Source organism: Microtus ochrogaster, unplaced genomic scaffold (assembly GCF_000317375.1).
Source record: "Microtus ochrogaster isolate Prairie Vole_2 unplaced genomic scaffold, MicOch1.0 UNK6, whole genome shotgun sequence".
In the NCBI taxonomy this organism is placed as follows: Eukaryota; Metazoa; Chordata; class Mammalia; order Rodentia; family Cricetidae; genus Microtus; species Microtus ochrogaster.
In genome coordinates this window covers 6,609,238-6,631,703 of record NW_004949104.1, presented here as the reverse complement: position 1 = coordinate 6,631,703, position 22,466 = coordinate 6,609,238, and the positions used below count along the sequence as shown (strand labels likewise).

At 35.0% G+C, this 22,466-nt stretch overlaps 1 protein-coding gene across 3 annotated transcripts in view; it reads right to left on the bottom strand.

Moving 5' to 3' along the window:
• Tdrd3 (tudor domain containing 3) overlaps positions 1–22,466 on the bottom strand; it is a 145,597-nt gene that overhangs the window by 9,679 nt on the left and 113,452 nt on the right. Inside the window, exon 13 of one of the 3 annotated variants that reach the window (XM_026788750.1) lies at positions 19,877–21,184. The exons of the other annotated variants lie outside the window; for them this stretch is intronic. Coding sequence (XP_026644551.1) covers positions 21,170–21,184 — 15 coding nt within the window. The 3' untranslated portion in view covers positions 19,877–21,169. Of the gene's footprint in view, positions 1–19,876; positions 21,185–22,466 lie in introns of those variants that run through there. 3 annotated transcript variants of the gene reach the window in all.

Genomic DNA, 22,466 nt, shown 5'->3' with positions numbered 1-22,466 from the left:
ACACATCTCTTGATAATTCATACACAAAAAACTACTTTATAAATGAAGAAACTATACTTTTTAATGCCTGTCTGATCAGATTATATTTATAGAAATACCCTAATAAGGTTGTATATGAAACATAAGCAAACAATCATTATAAGGACAGAAATGTTTTTATGAAACATTATGCAATTGATTGCAATGCTAGAACTTAAAATACTATAAATGATCTGTTTATATATTAATTATACTAATATTCTATTGTATTAGAACAGCTGAAAGTTGAAACCAAAGGTCACTCAGCTTTTATTTCTTGAGGTTCGTGGGTAGTCTCTGTGCCCATGACAGTTGCATGCTATCGATACCAACCTTTTGTATATCAAATGCATTTGAATCTTATCTTCTACTCTAACTTTTGTAGTTCTACAATAGAACACCGAGGCCCATGACAGCCAGAACCACAAATCATAGGGCAAAGTTGTTGTAAAGAATGCTTCCTATGGCAAACTAAGGAGTTATGATTTGCTCAAGCACTTAATTCCCCAAGCCGAACGAGGGCACAAGTCCACTTCACCTTCCTTGCTCCCCTCTGATAGGCTTCCAAACACTGACGCACAGTAACACAGACTTCTATCACTTCAGTACTCTGATGGGCACCACAGAAACTATGGGCATATTTTATGTTTTATAATATTGTTTCTAATTTGGAGGACAAATGTAATAATCTCTTTTTTCCAAAGGAAATTTTATGTTAATATCAGTATTAGACAGGTGGGCTCAGGTTAGTAAGGGTGGCTGTGCATATGGGTGAACCTAGCTTTGGAACCTGTGTTAAAAGTATTAATATTACAAACTCAACCCAGTTTGGCTTTGGCATACACTATAGGTGGAGTGTGAGGCTGATATAAGAAAGTCAGGAACTGTAGCAACATCTCTGGATGTTCACCAAGAAGAGAATCTATGCCCTATCAGTTGCTTCATTTGTTAAAAAGAACTCACCTTGTTCAGCTAAGTTGAAAAAACCCATAGATGCAACAATATATAAGATAGGCATTACAATACAAAACCAAATATAACAAGTGTTATAATAAGACTGATTTAGCTTAGGTTTTAGAATTGGTAGAGAAATAAATACCATTTAAAATGAAATGGGAGGAAATTAGTCTCCCTTCTTTCATTTTTATGTACCATATCTGGTACTATTTTATTTAAAGCATAACATTTTATGGTAGAAGAAAAGGTGGGACATTAACTTAAGAAAAAAAGAAAACTCAGATTTGAAGTCTAATTACCAAGTAACTGTTACTAAATCTATGACACAATATAATACTGTTTTCATTCTGAGAAAATATAGAATCTTAAAAGGACTGTGTACCATTTCACTGAATAATTCTGACTTTTTCTTTTTAAAGACTTTATTTCCTAGTAAAGGCATGGTGTAGAACACCTGTAATCCTAACACTGGGAGGTAGAAGCAGGGAATCTAGGCCATTCTCAGCTATGGAGCAAGTAGGAGGCCAGCCTGAACTACTGATGCTTTTCTCAATTAACCAAAATAAATGATAGATAGCTAGATCCCAAACCAAAAAAAAAATCTTATATTTTCTACAATTATTTAAAAATCGATATATCTATAGGGATTCAAGAAAATCATCTGAATACATAGCTAAGGGCTTCTTAATCTAAGGCACAATCTAAAGACAACAACATTTTAACATGGCTTTCTGAGTGACAGCCAAAGCAAATACAGTATTATTAAACACTGTCCTGACTCTTAACACCAGCAGGATTTTCCCTTTACTGCAAAGTAAACTGCTTTGGGCAGTTTAAATACCCATGAAAATTCAACTAGGTATCAAAAGGTTGCTCTGTATCTTCAACAGGAAAAACAGCTTTTTAAAAGGAGTAGTAAATTTAAATGATAAAATCACAGGTCCTCTGCCACTCAAAACTATCTCTGCACATAACTGAAATAGACTTGGAGTCTGTTAATTTTGGTGAGTGTGACATTTTTATTTATTTGCAATATGTTTTTATAATAAAGTCTATAAAATTAACAAAAAGAAAAAGGGAATAAATGTTTATTCTGCTCCAGTCTGCAATATTTCATATTTATTTAATGTTTACAATAATAGTTTGAAATACTCCATTTCACCATTTTCTAAAAGAAACTAAGGATCAGAATGATTTCCACCACAGCATTTAATAGCCATGTTTCAACTATACAATCAAGAAGTCTCTCTTTTGAATAAAATGGTGTTTTACAGCTATTTCTTGCTTTGTATAGTTTTCCTTTAAATTTTTCTAGTAGCTTTTTTTTTCCTGAAGCTGAAGACCGAACCCAGGGCCTTGTGCTTGCTAGGTAAGCGCTCTACCACTGAACTAAATCCCAAGTAGCTTATTTTTTTGAGGTTAATGCTTCACTACGGTATATCTGAAAAATGAGCTATACATATTTAAAATCTACACTGAAGTAAACTACATATGTGTACATTGTGAAACGACCACAAGCCAATCACCACATCCATCACCTCTTGCTGGCTTTGTCCTGTTTTCTTCCTTGGGAGAACACCGAGGAGTCCTTCACTCAGCGCAGCACATAATACAGAAGTGTGAACTGTCATCGCCAGGCTATACAGCGCCAAGACTCTTTCATCTTGTACAACTGCAACTTTGTTCCCTTTGAAGGTCTCCTCATTTAACATAGCCCTGGTTCCTGGCAACCACCATCCTACTCATGGCTTCTTTTAATTAAATCTGACTGGATTGTGTCCTCTATATGAATGAAATCATACAGTCCCATTTGACATAGCATAATTCATTTTTAAAATTATGTCTGCCTGTGTGCAGATATCTGAACATGTGAGTGCAGATCCCCACAGAGTCCAGGTAGTGGGTACCCTGGAGCTGGAAATATAGGTGAGTGTGTGCGTGTGAGCAATCGTTATATACAATTAACTCTTTTTTTTTTTTTGTAGAGTAACAGCAGTAGGAGTTAGCACTCTGCAAGCATTTCTCAAGACCTGAGCGTATATCGTAAGTTCCCATGCTGCATGATTGTACAGATGGCTTCAGCACAATGAAAGAATTATTACTTGCAAAAAAAAAAAAAAATCTCTAAATCGCACTGTCTTGGGAGGTTAAGAGGTTACAGACTCCCAGGGGTCTAAACAGGAAGTGTGCACTACTCTAACAACACGCAGATAAAGGAGAAAATCTGGAGAAAATGTAAGCCAAAGTGATGGAAAAAAAACCAAAAAAACCTTTCACCAAACTATTTCAGAAGTGCGACAGCTACAAACACATATGGCTAATTTCATTTGTATAATATGTGCTAATAAACTTAAAACTGCGTTAATACATAAAGATCTATCAATATAACTCATTCTCTTATTTTTTTTCCTTTCTTTGGAGGATAGTCATTCTTATGTATAGAGAGAAAGAAGGAAAAGGAACAAAAAAGGGGAGGAAATTAGCAAAAGGGCATGCCTGAAAATGATCACCAAAAGTTACAGACAGTATCTTATAAAATCTCAGTATTTTGAGATGAAATCAAAATTGAAGTCACATGCCTAACCTCTTCGAACATCTTGCCTTTAGCCTACCCCAAAAATTTTAACAAATACAGCTGGTAAAAAAGAGAAAGGAGTTGAAAACAGTATTTAGGAGTGGAAATATGGTAGTAATGGTAAATGAGAAGAAAATATGTCTACCTATGTCCATAGAGAAATGTTAGGGTAGATGTTTATAGTTTATGTGTACAAGAACAATGCATTCCAAAATATGTTAGCTGAAGACAGATTTCGGAATTTTTATAATTATGCATAATAATAAATATACATAATATTTTACATATGTAACATTAAACATAATTCATACTTTATAGTGAGTTTATATTATATGCTATATATTATATAATAATATGCTCATTATAAAGCATGTAAATTATGTCAAGTGATAAAATGCTATTTTACTTCCATAATTTATATTACTTTTACAATTTACAATAGTAGGCTAATATAACAGAATTAAGATAGTAAAACCAACTCTTTGTCTGAAATCAGTAATTACCAGATCATAACACCAATCTAGCTTTTATTGTAAAACACTTAGCTCAACGCAATTTCCTTAAGAGGGCAACTGAATCAGACACATATGGTATGCTACAAAGGCTTAAGTTCAGATTTGAGACTGAGCTAGAAAAACACTACTACCACTTTGTCCAGTTTAAAGGGTCACATCTCTGCTTTTAAAACTCAAAGTTGAGGTGGACAAGGGAGATTTTATGGAAAATGCTTCATATAATTACCAATATCATATGACAGAGAGGTGAAATAATTTCCTGATGTTTTCACTTCTTTATTAAGAATTAAGGACATTAACAGATAAAATAAAAAAAAAATGTAACCTTAAAGTAGGTACAACCTCAAGAATCGTGCCAAATTAATGCCCACTTATCCACAACAATGTGTGTGTGTCACAAACCATAATCATTACTACTGACTGAAACAATAAAAACCTATGTTTAACAATGCCCATCCAGTTAGTTCAGTCACTGAGGATGTGAGGGGTGCACAGGAGCACAGCTGGACTCTGAAGCACAGCCCTTTCCCACAACACAGGGCATCACCACAGGGATGATTTCACAGCAGTGTGCCTTTTCTCCTACAAAAGAGGGTGCACTTTATGAGTGCGGACTGAGTTTACTAGCTGGGTCTGTTTCTTCCTCTATATATCAAATGAGACTGTCTCAGACGAAGGATTTTACCTTTCCTCATTCTTTCAACAAGAGTCATCTGTCAAATGCCATTATTTCTAGAATTTCTATCACCGTGAATATTTTCTTTTGCATTTCAGTACTGACTTTCTATATGACCTGTACTCGAAATATTATTACAAGTATGACTGGCCTTGAACATAATATGACTGCATATCTCTCATGAGGAAAGTCCTCTCTTCCCCCTGACAATGGATAAGTATATTAGGCAGTTGCTTTAAAGCTTTTATCAGTTGCTCAGTTTACTCAGTCTGTGCCTAACACTAAATGAAATCCTTACAATGCACTCCCAAATCTAAATCATTACATATTTGTAGAGGATCGTTTTCCGAATGTAAGCACAAAGCTCTACATTAAACACAGCTGATGACTGTGCAGTAGAAATAACCCCTATATTGGCACAATATTCTCACTGGTGTATTACGAATACCTGTGCACCATCAGAAGGTATAGCCACCTGGTAACCTGTTAGCCTTCATTTCTGCAGAGTGGGTGGAAGTTAGAGGACTGCTATCCAAAAGAGTAACTTCCAGATGGGTAGTTACAATACAGCTGAGCCTTGATAACAGTCTGCAGTGCATTCACACACTAACAAGATGTCACAGTATAAGATTAACTCTTACCGCAAGGACAGTACAATAAACAATGAGGTTGGCTGATTTTTCTACCCTCTCTGAAACTCCTGCCTGCCCTCGAGACACACCAGCTAATACTTCCAACACTCATTTTCACTTTTGAACTTAAATAACATAAAAACTTGCTTGTGTTTTTGATCTTTTAGGGAAATAAGAAAAGTCGGTTGACTCTTTGTAAAAATTAACACTGGTTAAAAGACATCTTATCAGAGAAATTTATCAAAATATAAGCTTACCACTGTGGTGAACATATATATGATCTCATACGCATATGTTTCATTAAATTCACACACAAGTTCTTTGATGAGTATCATTTAATCCTATTCAGAGGTCAACTGTCGGATTTTTCTCTGTGATTTCAGAAAGTGCCAAATCTAAACACCAGTCCCTCAACTTAGTAGTCAAAGATTTTAGACAAGTTAGATATGGCTCAGTCTATACCTGCAATTGTTCTAGTGTGTCAAGTAGGAATGCTGACATTTACTTTATACCTATTACATTAATTAATATATACCAAGAGTTATGCTGGGGGAAGGGAGACCAGAAAGTGCTCCAATGGCAACCATTCTAAACAGAAGAAGTTTTAGCCTCACATCTTAACCATTATAATACATTTAGTTCAATAAATTAACACTGTTTATCATTGTTCTACTGTACATATTTTAACTCATTATGCTTACGTTTATACATTTTCACACTTGATTAAAACTGCTAAATATGTAAACAGTTTTCTTTAGTGTCTTTCTTACTAAAGAAAATTTTCTTGGTCATTTTTGACAGATGACTAAAGAGAAAAAAAGGTATCATAAAGATATTTTTTCAAGATTAAAAAAAGACAAACTTATTTCCTTCAACTTAAAAGAATGAAAATTAGCATCCGCCCTCTCCTGGTATAAGGTATATTCTGCTGCCACTTGCTTTTTAAGGTTTACGGAAATCCAGGAAGCACGCTTTAACCACCTATAACTCAACATCCAAAAATGTCTGAGATGTTCAACACAAGTTGGGAGATCTTATTATATAGTTTGGCTCATCATCTTATGCAAAGAAATAAAATAAAAAATGCAATTGTATTAAACACATTATGTTCTTGTTATCATCTAAAAATGAGAACATTTCCCCCTTGTCATCCAGCTATGCCAGAACCAATGAAAGCATGAACACGTTAAGAAAGTGTGAAGTCTCTCAATTCTCTTGGATTTCACCTAAAAGTAGAAAGATAAACCAACCAACTTTATTTGTGTGGGTGTTTTGTTTTGTCTGTGTGTATGTATTATGTGTACCACACATGTGTAGGTCACAAGAACTGGCGTTACAGTTCTTGTGAGCTAGCACAGAGCTTTGTGAGTTAAACCTGGGTCCTCTGAAAGAACAGCTAGTGATATGAACCATCGAGCCATCTCTCCAGCCTGCAACCATTGGTGGAGGGGGTTTCACTTCATCTATAAACAAAGATCTTTTTCCCTTGTACAATTTGGAACTCTCCTCAAAAGATCACAAGCTACATGTATTAAAAAGTATAGCAAATAGGTAGAAGTGGTAATACATGCTTGTAATCCCAGCACCTAGAAGGCAGAGGCAGGAGGATCAAGAAGTCAAGGCCATCCATAGCTACAGAGCAAGTTTGAGGCTACTCTGGGCTATGTGAGACTCTGCCTCAAAATAATAAAGTAAATATAAAAAAGAATTATTAAAAGCATAGCAATAGGTCAAGTGGATGGGAAGGAAGGAACAGGCAGCTCTTGATGATGGCATCTAAAACACAAGGCAATTTGCTAGAAGAAGGAAAACAATAAGACTCCAGGAGAAATCAGAGACTAGAGAGTTTGTGGTATTCCAACAATTCATAATCCTTTTCAGAGTATAAAATCCATGATTCAAATTTCACTTTTATTATCTCCGAAGAAGAACATATTAGTCTTAAAAGCTACACTAAAGATTTAGGAACAACAACATAAAAAAAAAAAAAAAGCTTGTTCAGAGTTCAACACTAATTTGTTCAAACTCAGGTATGGGCAACGATCCTGCCACTGTCAAAGGGCAAGTACACTTCCTGCATGAGTGGCTGAAAACATCATGCTAAAGCCAAAGCAGAAGCCACCCACTTATGAAAGCTACAGCAAACTGCAGGGTTTCTGAGGCATATAGGAAAACAGTTTATAAAGATGAACTTTATAACTTTGTGGCCAAAGTCATATTAAGTCAAAGGACTATGTGCTACAAGAAAATTTGCTTTAAAAGATTTGTGAATTTTAGACATACATTTTAGAAGTTCATGAAGATCTTCATTTTATTAGTAACATTAAAACAGAAGAGTTTAATAGGATAAGATGTTGTTTGGTTTTCCTCCAAGAGAAGTTCAGGACAGAGACCCAGCTCCTACCTCTAGTCAGTAGCTGCTACTGCAGTTTAGATCATCAGACCCCCTCATGCAGGAGGTCAACGTTAGAAAGACTGTTTCTTTCCGAGCCTTAAAGGAAAACAAGAAGAGGAACAGAAAGTGACCAAGAATCCACAGAGCAGGCATTTGGAACTGAGTAGATGTTCAGCGAGCCATTTCTATGCAGCTCACCAAAATCTTGAGTTTATTTTTATTGCTATTTTTCAGAAGAAAACATAACTGAGATTTTTTGCACAGGTTGTGGTAGATTATCAAATTCATGTTTTTTTCATCTACTGCAGTGGATGAATATGCTAAAAGAGATTAGGCGAATCTCATAAATTCTAGGAAGCTTTATATAAGTATAAACCTCACATTTTAAAGAGACATAGCATTTGGATGCTAAATTTCTTCTTAGATAGAGCACAAACTATCTACACTGAACACAATCTATTTTCACTAAACTAAGATACCCTGAAATATCAATGTTATCCATAGCAGCTATGGCATCTAAATGAATTAGCCTAAGAGTTATTTACTTAAAGTGAGATATTGTTATTAGTTCCTAAATGTAATGTTCTATTCTTTGTAATATCAGATAAAGCATAATCGCTTTTTCTTTTATTAGTTTGAACCGAACTAATCTATTGTTTTATCCTAGTGACTTCAGAGGTTATGAACCCAACACATAATGCTAAACTAGCTCTTATTTTGCATTTTATACAAAATTATTTTTACAATCTCCCATTAATAACCAACACAGAAGAGAGAGGGAGAACTTGAGAAGTACCATGTCCACTTTTCTTCCAGTGAAAAACGAGCATTGAGGCAGTGTTTTCACAGAAACAAGTCATACCAGCTTATCAAACATACTAATTTTATTACAAATTTCTTCCAAGATAAAAGTTTTTCTTTTCTTTGGTATCTGCTGAGATAGAGCCTAATTCCTTCAAGAACGTGACTACTAGAAAAAAAAAAATCAAGTAGTCAAATTCACCAAAGAAAGAATCTTCACAACGAATTGTTTATGTTTACGATTATAGATTCTAAGATATTTACCTCCAGAAGTCTAGATGAACACAAACACTTCTCCACTATATACTTAACCAGCAAGCTCCTCAATTTACTCAAGAAAGTGCTACCCTGGTACATCTTAAGTAAGAGAGGTTCATCAGCTTTGTAATTTAAAAATTCCCATATTTCATATTTAAAAAGTTTTAAAACATTCAATAGCATGGTCTTTGAGACAAGCTGTTTTTCTAAGTTGTCTGACCATAATGTAAGATTATAACTTACATTATATTTCAACCTGTGGTCCATGATCGCTTTCATATGAGTTGCATATCAGATATCCCACATATCAGATATTTATATTATGATTCGTAACAGTAGCAAAACTATAGTTATGAAGTAGCAATGAAATAATTCTATGGTTGGGGGTCCCCACGACATGAGGAACTGTATGAAAGGGTGAGAACCACTGCTACCAGTTCTCACGTTCTCTTCACGAAAGAGTCAGTAATAAGCAGACAAGTCAACAGTTTAGGTTATACCTCATAAGATTAAAGGTTTTCTGTTTTGTCTTATTTGTTTGTTTACTGCTATTGATTTTGAGGTGGGTTTTATATGTTACCTAGGCTTATCTCAAACTACTAAGCTCAGCTTTCTTAGTGGAGGGAGTTGGCATGTATTACCATACCCAGCTACAGAGTAGTTTTTAAAAGTAATCTCCTATCTTATTTTCTTGCTCCTTTAACTGAAATATCTCCCCTGCAAAGGAACAATAAGTATAGCAAACAACAGAATTTAAATCAGCACTCCCCCACTCAACACAAGGCACACACGCTCACGGACACACAGACATGGACACAGACATTTAACATTTCCTATTGAATGTGTTAATATCTGGCATCAAGATGAGCTCAAAAAGCTACTGTATGGGCTGTAAGATGGCTCAGGTTGGGAGTACTGGCTGCTCTTTTAGAGTGCCCTGTTTTGATTCCTAGCACTCAAATGGCGGCTCACAGCCATCTGTAACTCCAGTTCCAGGGGATTTGATGCTCTTGTCTCTCTTCCTCAGGCCGATTCATACAGGTAGTGAACAAACACACATAGAGGCAAAATAAAATCTTAGAAAGGGATCCTGAAAGATGTTAATGTTATATTAATAGTACTAGAAAATTCTAGGAAACTATTTCTAGAGGCATTTTCTAAAAACTGAATTGTTGCTTTGGGCAACAATCTGCTCATTAGGCTGGAGAGACTTTTAGAAGAGCCCCAGCGAGAATGTCCACTGGAAAGTGGAGGCGTGGCAGCCGGCTAGCTTGAGCGTAAAAAAACACAGAAAGGTTGTCTCGTCCAAGTATCAAGTGTACTTCAGGAAGGCATGGGGAAAAAAATACAAACTGAGGGATGAACTGTCACAGAAGAATTCTTGTTCAGCTTGTTTGCTTTGACTTTTCCAATTGAAGACATAATGGAAAATTATAGGAAGTTTGTAAGACAGAATATATATATACACAGCAGTTATGTGTAACTTCATTACTTTAAAACAACTATGTTGATATATTTTCATTCAGGCCTGTGAATTGTGAACATATATCACAGATTTCATTGTGATGTTTTTGTCAGATAATAATTCACCATTTTTTACTGTCAGACAAACAGCTTTCAGTTTCTTGCTGTATGGTGCTGCAATTCCATTACTGATTCCTTGGCGACATCAGCAAGGACAGAAGGACTGGCTTTAAATTTGAGTACTCTGTTATCTTGGGGTGGGGGTGGTCAAAAAAGATCTTGTCAATTTATACAGCCTTCAGCGCTGTATCAGCATTCCTATTTAATGGTATACTTGACAGCCTGAGTGTCATTAAAATTTTTCCATTGATTGATAAATTTATACTGTGCTGTTTATTGTTTCAATCTGCATTTGTAACTGAGTCTTAGTTCTAAGAGATGGCACTGCTACTTCAGCAAGAAACCATATGAAGTGTAAGTCAATGGTTCAAGGCTTAAAAAAAGCAAAATTTTTAATAAAATTAATCTAATAATGATATGAGTGTTACTGTGCTGCATGGCAATCAGGCATTAATGGCAGGCAGTCCATGGGAAATGGCTACTGTTATTCGTAGTGCCAGACTATGCATTCTTAGACTGTGGGAAAAGGTCAACCAAACAGAGCATCACGCTTTCCTTAAACCTAAAGGGATCACTTGGTCTGAAGCCAGGTGTGTGATCCAGAAAGCATATCATATTCCTCAGTTCCATTAACCCTTCATAACTGAAAGCCCAGAAAGGCAAGCATTATCAATTAAGTTGGTGGAGGGTAATCCAGCACTTTCCGAAAAACGGAAGCTGAACCATGTAGTCCTAAAAGGGCTGACCAGAGACACAGGCATCACACTTCTTTAATTTCCTCAGGCCAGGGAGACCTCTGAGGAGCACAGAACATACAAGGGAAGAACATTTGCTTCACTTTTCCCAATTAATCTGCCTAGTAACAAAGGCGGTAGGAACAGGATTAGAAAATCTTCCTTCCTTCTACCTAGATCCTTCTCGTCAACGCTGTCTCAATTTTCATGCACTAGACTTACTCTTTGAGTTCTTCAGCATGCATTTCAGAGATGATCAAAGGGAAGTGAAATAGCAGTGTCCCACAGTCCAGCGTGAAGATTAGTCCACTTAGTTTTACACTCTGAGAAGCATGCAGAGGGCAGGAACAATGGTTCCGATACAGAGAGTGCAGGGTGAGAAGCAAAAGTAGTAAAGTCGTCTGGACTGCTTCAAGAAGGCACAGTCAGAACATGAGACTTCAGAGGAATAGGGAGGAAGCCAAGCCCATGGTAATAAAAATTGTCTGTATAGATGTTGGGAGGCTACAAATCACATTTATGTAGATCATAGTTAATCCTCACAACATACTATAGTGAAATTGAAACTTGGAGATGTCAGGTAACTTACCCAAGGTCACATAGGTAGTAAGTGGCAGAGCCGGGACTGGAACCCAGGTCTTCTGATTCCTTCTGTGCATTCCCAGCTCCCCTGGAGCTGAAGCAGGGGCAGAAAGGGAGGTGGAAGTAATTTGCCCATGACCAGCCCTGCCCTTTCCCTTCTTTCAAAGGCTGAGCAGAGCACACATCTGACTCTTTCTGCAACCCTTTCCACCACATCCTTTTAGGATAGCGCACAGCGAATCTGAAACATTTACTAATCTTGGGCTCAAGGATGGCAATAAAAGGTAATGGCCAGAGTTATATTTGGCTAGATTTCTTTTTCTATTCATGTAAAATTTGCAAATATCTAAAAGCATAATTAATAATTGTCACTTTATAAATTTATTTTTTACTATTAAGATTTAAAGCAGTTTGCTCAATGTTTTGTTTAATAGGTTCAGTTACACCTTTTAAATTACATTGTAAGAATGTTCCTGAAACTGATGAAGAGCCAGGCAGGAGCCTAGCAGTAGTACTTCCCACTGAGAGACAGCTCATCACCCTATAACCATCTTCACTAACTGATTATGCCCTCTTTAACTTATAATCATTAGAATGAGAAGTCCATGCGTTCAGTTTTTTCATAGCCCACATTAAGTACTTTCAAAAGAAATGTGTATGCATTATCGTTTTGATATCACCTATATTCTTTTCTAAATTACGTCTAAAATATTAAGTGTTGCTTTTTAAATTAAATTTCTATAACAAAATTTAGACTTTCCACTATCTAGCTTGGAGAATAATATATTAACTTTTCTTAAGAGGGTGCATTTTAATCTTTGCATTTCTAATAAAATATTAATAAATTCAAAGGGAAATTTTATTTAATTTTCTAATGTCCTAAAGAAAAAAAAAAGACACAATTCAAATTGCCTATGCCCATGCCCATGGTCACCTTTTCATCATTTCTGGACCTTTCTGAACCAAATAGTCACACATTTCAGACCCTGATAGATAGTCTTCTTGAGGACAAGTGGGGTCAAGGGCAAAGTAAGCATTTATACAAATGAACACTGGGGACATCAAAGTATTCATACCCAAAGTTGTTAGTCATTTCCTGAGTCCCAAACAATTACCCCTTTTCACCAGACACCAGTTGAAGCACAGTCCTCTCTAAGTTGGAAAGTACTGACCCTAACAGTTATTCACTTGATATCTTCAAAATGAGAAGTATAACAAAGAGAACAGAATAAAGGGGAAAGGCTTGGATAGGGAAGAAGAGGCAGTGAAGGGAACATAAGTGAGGGGGAGCTCCTAAGAGATAACAAATATAAAGTATAACCATCTTGAGTTCTTGGTATGTTTAAGGCCTGTTTCATATTTTCAAATTTTGAAGTCTAGCATTCTTTTGGTTATCATATCAGAAAAAGTATGTTTCTGTAGCTTTTTTGTATCACTGCAAACTTTAACTAGGTCTTTTCAGATAAGTACCTATTATGTTGTCCTAAGTCATTCATTAAGTGGTACCAAAAATAATTACCAATACTTAAAAAGATTATATGGTCATAACTTTTAGAGTTTAAAGCATACAGAGTTACTAAGTTAAGCTGACTTCTAATGCCATGCTTTGTATAATTAGCTCTTTTAAAATCGTGACTCAAAGGATTGACCCTAATTACACACACCATCTGAGAAAAGAAAGTATATTATGCATAATTTTTAACATAGCAGGAAATGATTATCAAAGAAAATCAGAGTTTTAGAAAATCAAGGTTGAGCTTCCAAGATTCCTTTCTCCAAGCTGTCCCACTCACATGGCATGCGTAACAAAAGTATAACCTGGAACCAGGCTAGCAATGCTGCCAGGCTGTGCCGTTTGGTTTGATGGTGGTCTTACCAATATTTACCAGGTAGCTGGTCACTAGAGAGCAAAATATATCTCTCACTTCACATACACAACCAATCTATTTTAGAGAGAAGTATTTACACAAAAAGAGCACAGACCTTGGTAAAATCTATCATATGGAGCTGTGATGTTTAGGTTTGGTGTCTAGGAAGGAGTCTTTGATACCACAACCTCATTAATTACTCAATAATTATTGACTCCCTTTCACTGTTTGAGTACCAACTCAGTTGTGATATGGACTTAAAACTCTGACACCACCAACTTTAGGAGACAGCAGTTATGGTATGCAATCACTGATTATTTACACAATTCCTTTTATTTCTACCACTGCACCCAACTGTAAAATCTGACCCCCTCCTTAGTATCTGAAAAGGGATAATTTTTTAAATAAGAACACCCTTCCACCTTCAAAAGATCTTACAAATAAATGTTGAAATTAGACTCTAGAGATTTCATTCATCTGATTTAAGGAAAGGTACAGGGAAAATAAGAGAGCCTGAGAAGTGGAGGGTAAGGGTTTCTTTCAAGTTCTAATGAGTCAAAATCATACTATATGAAGACTCGGGAGAAAACACACTAGCTTATCATAAAAAGAAACACATAAATGTTGATTGAGAACAGAAGCTCTGATCTCTTGTGATTCCTCCCCTCCATGTACAAGTGCTTTGGGCACCTTTTTATTTAGCAACCAAGGCCATCTTAACAAAATAGCTTCAGACTTTATGTTAAGCTAGATTACTGGAGAAAAACAAATATGAAAATACCTTACTGTAAATATAAATAAAACTGTGGACTACTAGGTAAAGTTTTCAGAAAAAGCCTTCTTAGGAATGTTACAATGGAAACCTTCCCAAGTAGCAAAATCTTAAAGTTAATATATAAAAATTTGCAGAATTAGATAAAATAAAATAAAAAGATCATTGAGTTCTGAATAATAATAGATAAAATAAAAGCTTCAGTTTTATGCAATAAAATCCAATTCCTAAAAACATAAGAACGTAAAAAAGGGTCATACAGTTTTAGAAATATATTCTGTCCTTTATTTTCAGGAGACAAAATCTTGGGAAGTAGGAAGAAACTGGTTTTATATATTTAGACACATTATTAAACATCTGAAAAATCACCTTATACTTTGAAGATGAATCTTTCCCATCTTATAGATGGGAAATTTAAAAGTAAGCTAGGGAAACAGTTATGACATCTGCCAACTATCTCCTTTACACTTTCTGTACAGGTTCTCAGCAAAGGGAAATTAAGGAGTTCCATGAACACGTAAGTCTGTGAAGCTCTGTATATTAACTTTTCCTCTTGGTAGACAAGTGCTTATTAATTTGATATCAAATCAAGGAAGTTCTGTAATCAAAAAATAAGCTTAATTAAATTAACCCACATTTTCCAAATACGTTTAAGTACGCATGTTCCCAGAATAGAGTTGTGAAAACTAGTCTGATCAGGCCTGAGGAAACACAAAGCAGTGACTTCTGCTTTCTCAGATAGTTCTAAGCTGCCTAACTAGAACCTCCCCATTGTGTTCAGACACAGTAGATCACATGAGGCTAAAGGCAATTAGATATTATTCACTTCTGAAGCATTTCCTTTCCCTTCTGATTGCAGTTCTCAGCCAATGACAGGCCACTAAGAGAGTGATTTCAGGCCAAAATATAGGTAAACTCTTGCCAGTAGCCTCCAAGTTTAATGGAACTAGAAACTTTGCAGCACCAGTGTTTATTATGGCAAGAAAATAGAACAACTCCACTCTTTGCTAGAGATATGATGATAGAACTTACTGTATATGATTCTTAATAAATATCAATGGTTCACTACAGTATGGGAAATTAAGACACCAGGGATCAGTCTACGAGAGGATTAAAAAAATTAAGATAAAAATCAAAGATGTAGTCTTTAGGAAACAGAATGAAAACAAAGGTGGCTGAAAGTATGCATAATATTAAATAAGAAAACATAAATGACTGCATAAACTTTAAAAGAAATGGACTACTGATAACTCACTACAGCATAAAGTCAAATAAAGCACATACATTGTACCATATGTGCACTACTTAATATTGTCAGGGTTCATCAACATCACTAAGGACAGAAAGCTGCTCTGAGAATTCCAACTTAAAAAGTATGCCTACAGCAAAATGAATGAAAATATTATTTGCTATTACAGATATAGGTGAAATGACCCCCCAAAATCACCATAAACAAAAGTAGAATTCTTTTTCCTTTAATTCAAGAAAATCATCTCTTCCCATGTAACAGAATCTTTAAAATTAATATTCGTTTAATATTTTTAAGTTACGTTCCCAATACAGAGTTGAAATCTTCAGGAACATGAAAATAAACATAATAAAAATATCATTAAATTCATTTATTTACTAGATTTCCTAGGCAAATCAGCAAATATATTCTGCATATATTTGCAAAAGACTGGTAGAACTGAGACCAGTAAAATCATGGCTTCAAAGAAAACGGAAAGTATTTACACACAAAGTCTTACTTTGCTGAGTCAGTGTCAAAGAGGAAGGGAAGTACACTGACAATTCCAGTCCCTTCACCTGTGGCCTTCATCCAAAAGACCCATAAAACGGCTCTGAAGAAAACTGTTAAAATTAAATGCAGCAAACAATAAAGTATCAGAAATTAACTCCTTAATTAACCAACAGAATATATTTATAAGCCCATACTTTAGTTTGGCATTAGTAAAGGAGAGACGTAAGTGATAACAGATTAATGTAATGACTCCTTCTAGAATTACTTGGATATTCAAAAAAGGCAATTTTATGATACCCTGAAACATGTTAATATTTAATTTCAGGCATAAATTGCTTTATAAACTCTAATTAAAGTTAGAAACAAATTTGAGAAGTAGCATTAAAATAAGTTTGAAAGAAAGACATCATGCTGTCAATAGTTCCTCCATGTTACTTCACTGTGGGAGGTATCTCGCCTTCAGAAAAAAAAAAACATAAAGTAATAATACACTCTATATTTGCACTGCTCAATAAAAGGCATTTCAGATTAATATAAAACTCTTTGAAAAGGTCTTTAAATGTGGTTTGAAGAGATCACAATGTATTATATCAAAACTTTGATATAACTTTTTTTTTAGATCTTGAAAATAGCATAATTTCAATGATGGCATAAAACACCCCTATAGAATATTATACCTGGGTCAAAGCTAAATCTCAAGGTTTTCATAATATTCTATTTAGTTTATCTGTCATGGCTGAATCTGAGTTTCAAGGATTATGAACAGTTTTAGGGTTCTGTATTTGTGAGTGTGGAGTATAGTTATGAAGGAATTACACCCTTCCCTCACGTGAGCAGCTTCTATATCTCCAGTAAAGGGCAGAACAGCCCACAGACTCCTGAAGGAAACCCAAGATGTTGAGTAATAGCTAAAGGAAAAAAATCAATCCTATCAATGCAACAGAAAGGAGTTTAAAAACAGTATCTAGTTCAACTGTGGAATAATGTACTTAAAGCATGCACAGATAAGGGTTCAATCACAGCATCATAAAAACTTTAGATAACATTAAAAAGAACAACATAGATGAAGCTCAGAGTCCATAATTTAAAAGGATGTTTTAAGTTCAAACTAGACATAGTTCGCTTCTGACTTTATACCACAAAAGAAAATGTTTTCCAAAATACAGTGAGGGAAAAAAAGAAAAAAATATATAACTTTAGTCAGTGACCAAAACAAATTCTGTTCTTAGCAATAATGTAGGAACTAACTTATTTAAGAATTTATCAGCAAGAATGGCAAGTCTAAGATCAAACAGGATACTAACTGGCAAAGTCTGACTGTTACATAATTCTCTTTTCAAGTTAATTTCTATAACAATTGTCCTCATTTTAATGTCTACTAAATGATACCTGTTCAAATTACATGTAGCCTAATTAAATTGCTAACGTGACCTTGTTCCTACACATGTAAGGACTCTTTGTTAACTCATTGTTCTATCTGTCCTAACTCAGTAGGGTTTTTGTTGGTCCTCAATGCTTTCTTTAAAAAAGTATTTTTAGTGGAATAATAATTTATGACTTTTATGAATGTTACTTGAATTTGAAAGGGTAGCTTTTAAATGTGCTTTCCAGGATGCTATCATTAGAAGAAAAACAAACTTGTGCAAAGTTATTTCAAAACTAAAACTTCAAACAGAGTCTAATTATGTAGCTAAGGTAGTAGCACAGAGTACAAAGTAGAAAGTGCTCTTGAATTTGTGCTATGATTTCTGCATATGCCACCTGGCCAGGCTAGATTTTATTGTTTAAATAGGAAACAAAGCCAGTCAAGGTACAACAGGCCTACACTTCTACCTACTGAAGATTATTTAAGCCCAGGAGTTCAAGATCAGCCTGGACAGCATAGCAATACCTTACATTAAAAAACCAAAACCAAACCAAACCAAAGATGTCATAATGAAATAAATAAAAAAATATATTTTTATTTTCCACTAGTACTTTGTGTGTGTGTGTGTGTGTATGTGCATGTGTGTGTGTGTGTGTGTGTGTGTAAGCATATGTGTACACCTATATGTGCATACATACAGGGAGGGTGAACACAAATGTTACTGTCTGTTATAATTTTACAATTCAATTTTAGCGATGGTCTTACTGCACTTCACTGGCTATAGTGGCTGGCCAGTGAACCTAGGTTTCTCCTGTCTTCAATTCAGTCCTGGGATAAGGGATGTGAAATTCCATTTCTGGCTTTTTACATGGGTATTGGGGAACCAAGTTCTAGTTAAGGTCCTCATGCCTGAACGGCAAACATTTTACCCACAGGCTCAGCCCCCTCAGCTGCAGAAAAAGAACTTAATACATTAAGTTCATTGTTACATTTTTTTCAACAACAATTGTCTTCAAACTAAAGTGGAATAAAGAATCATCTCCACTGGTTCAAGAGTTAAGAACAAGACTTACACTGAAGATACATTCACATAATAGATAAGTTACTTTTGTGTCAGGGGTGGGGAGAGATTCTTGTGGACTTATATGTGCTACTTACTCACAGAAATACTGTCTGAAACTGGGAAGTCTTCAAGGAATATTTGTTGAGTAATAAATGACCCCACAAAAAAAAAAAAACCCCACTTAATATAGGATGATTACTTAAAAAAAATCTATCTGTCATTTTTCAGACTTTTCAGAATTACTGTCAAGGCCTATTCAAGCTAAGGTTGTAGAACTAACCTTTCTCTACACAATGTGATTCTCCGGTTGGAATAACAGAACAGCAATCACTTCCTGATAGAAGAAGCACATACTTAAATACCAGCATGCTCCAAGACACCTCTTGGGACACAAAAGTCTCACAGGACCTAAGTCTTAAAGGCCCTTGAAAACTCAGAGACAGCAATGCACTGACTGTAAATGAGTCTTTAGAAACAACTCCAGAAAGACAAAAGGAGAATCTGTGCAACACAGTCAATTTTAGCACAGGGTTTCCAAGATGCCTGGGGCATCTTTATACTGGTTTCCTCATGTTAGTTTTGGATTTCAAAGAAACCAATTAGGAAGGGGCTGCAGGGAGTACCATTAACAGATTTCCTTGCTAATATTTTCTCATACAATAGAGAGGATTAAGAGATAGTATGGGTTTTTTTTCCATGTATATTTCCATAATGCATCAACTACTTTGCTAAAACAAGGATAGCTCTATAATGTTTCAATAACACACACATGTGCACACTGACATACAATATACAAATACAAAATAAAAAAACTTATTTACTACTTATTTTATTTTAGGGTATTTTTGTTGTTTAGGGAACATTATAGAGTGCCAAAAAAAAGAAAGGAAAAATTAGAGTGTTTATATGGTTCAAAGTGAACTGTAAATGTCACATTATACATGATAATTAGAAAGTTCATTACAAGTTAGGTATTAAGACTTACTTTATCCTAATTTATTTTAATTTTATTTTTAAATGCCTGTTTGCTTTTCTAATGAGGGAGAGAAAGAAAAGGTGTGAATTTGGGTGGGAAGAGAAGTAGATAAGATATGGAAGGAGCTGGAGAAGGAAAAATCGCAATCAGAATATACTGTATTAAAAGTTAATTTTTAATAAAAAAAATTAGAAAAGAAAAAACAAAACAACAAATCCTACAGTAGTAAAAAGAGCCAGGTGAACTCTAGTTGTAATAAAAACAAAAGTTCAAGGTTAACACATCAAGATGTCAAATAAATCATTTTCAAAGAATAATGTATTTAGTGAAAATCAGAACATATATTTTGAGTATCTAAAGTATCATCTCTGAATGTGTCCTAGAAATGAAAAGGTAGGCATATCCAGACTGGAAGAAAAACAGATAGACATTCATTCTACCAACATATGTAAGAGAAATAACCCACAAACCTCTTGAGAAAAACATTAACACTTAGATTTAAAGCATTAACTTTTATTTTAATTTTCCATACAACCGACTATTAACTTAGTCTTTATGTCTCTTAATATTTCATGCTTTGTACTTATGATTTATCCTTACATCTTTGAAAAGCAGTACAAGCAACTGTTTTTTTATAAAGGCTTTTTTGGTTTATACTCAAGCTGTTTTTGGTTGTTCTGCACTTTACTTAAAAACATCTTCGCTAAATGATCATTGGTATTTTTGGAAAACTTAAGAGATTTCCAACATTTTTTTGCCAGTAACAAACATGAACCTTAAGCAAATAAACATACTATTTCACATAAAAATACAAACACGCATATGCAGTGCAAGAATTTAAAAACTGAAAGTTTGATCATCCACAGTGTAGATGAATTAACTGTGCTAAGGCCCCTTAAATTCTCTGCACCATGCAGACCTTTAATTCCGCAGTGCAGGATTGCCTTCTTATTGGTGTAGTGGACATTTTGCTTATAATTTTGTGGAGCTTTGATTAACTTAACCTTGATACAGTCCCAACGTACAGAAAGGTGCTCGTGGATTGCAACACAAACACTCTCGGAAGCTCAGAGAACTGTCTCTACCTTGACTCTCCATCACATGCACTGACATCTGCATAGATTGTATTGTTGCAGTGGCTGCTTATGTACGATCTATGCACACATAGATATTGTTTAAATGGAGATAAAAAAGAATTGTTAAGATGGTGGCACCTGTATTTCAATGAGATGTTTCTGTCAAATAACTACTCTTGTAGACAGAATGGCTGATCTTTCCCCTGGCAATGAGGCCCATGATCCAGTTACATTAATTTATGCAAAAATCTTCATATAGGAGGAAAGAATGGCAAAATCTCCAGAAGATGCAGTGATTTTATCCTGCTTCTGCAAAAATAGTTTAGGCATGTAATTCAAGCTTAAAATAAGTAGAGATAAATCATAAATGAGTATTCAACAGTGTATTATGGTTCCAAACATAATCACTGAACCAGCTAAGATATCTGATAAAAACCATCATCCAGTTATGCTTACACAAATAAAATCAAGGTAAGTGCCATGAGGACTATTAAGGCAGAACAGTCAAAGTATTGCCTGTAGCACTTCAGAACCAAACACCTCTAAATGGGGGAGTTTCAGAGAGGAGCAACAAATGTCATCAGGTGTGACTGCCCTAGAAGAGAAACAGACAGAAGAAAACTAAATGCTTCTTTTAGAAGAAAAGAGTAAAATTAATCCCTAAGATTTCTAAATATAGAAAAACAAAATGAAATAAAAATTCTGCTTTGAAGGTGGCATAAGAGTACACACCTCTAACCCCAGCACTTGAGAGGTAGAGGCAGAAGGGTTTATCATCCTTGGCTACAAGACTGAGTATAGCCTGAGCTATGGAAGACCCCAGCTTGTATCATGTAAGCCTCGGATAAAATAAGTATAATTTACACACTAAAAGGATGACTTCCACTTGGACAGTGAATGCTATGTCTAAAAACAACTGGGAGTATGTAAAAGTAGCAAGTCATGATTCAAATTCTAGAAATGTAGATTCAGTAAACAATCACTTCACCATTAAGATTAGATAAAAAACTATTAAAGGGAGGATTAAAATAGCCATCACATGAGATCAAGAAGAATAAAAATACATGAATCCAAGTTTTACCAAGAAAGGAAAAATATAAATTAGAAAATGATGGTACCTTGGTCTTTGAGAAGAAGAAAAAAACTTTAGAAAATCAGGATAAAGGATGTGCCCTCTTAATTAAATCTAAGAACCACCAGTAATATCATACTGTAAAGCAAAATGGCGAATTGCCTTAGAAAATAATAGTTTTTCTTGAATAAAAAGGCAACAAATATTCATGCCTCTAAGTCTGAAAACTGCAATTGGGTTCTGTGTTCTTGCTTTATTTATACTGGAGGATGAGGACACCAATAAAGACAAGACAGAAAATCCTTAAAACACCAAATCTAAAAGCAGCTCATGAAAAAAGACAATGTAGGGCTCCAGAGAGGAGGGCTGCCGGCAGGATGATCTGATTTTCTGCTTATTTTGACACTTTAGGGAAAATGCAACAAATTAATGAAAACGAACACTGGAGGACACTTTTCTATGGGTATTTGTACTTACATGTGGACGATAATCAGCCTGTATAAAGTTAGCAAGTCCCATAAAACATGGGCTATATCTGGCCAGAGAAATTCTAACTTACACGATCTCAGTTATTATACAGCTTTGTCAAACAACTGGCAACAAAACTAATCAAGTAATTACTAACTTGATATTCAGTTACTCTGCACATACACATGTGTAAAGACATGCATGTGGTAAACAATGTACAAAACCATACATAATTTAAAGTGCTTTTCCTGATTGTATAGGTACCTCAAACAATAAACAAAATGATGTTTCCCATTGAGATTGAAATTTGACAAATTTTGAATATAACTTAACTGAA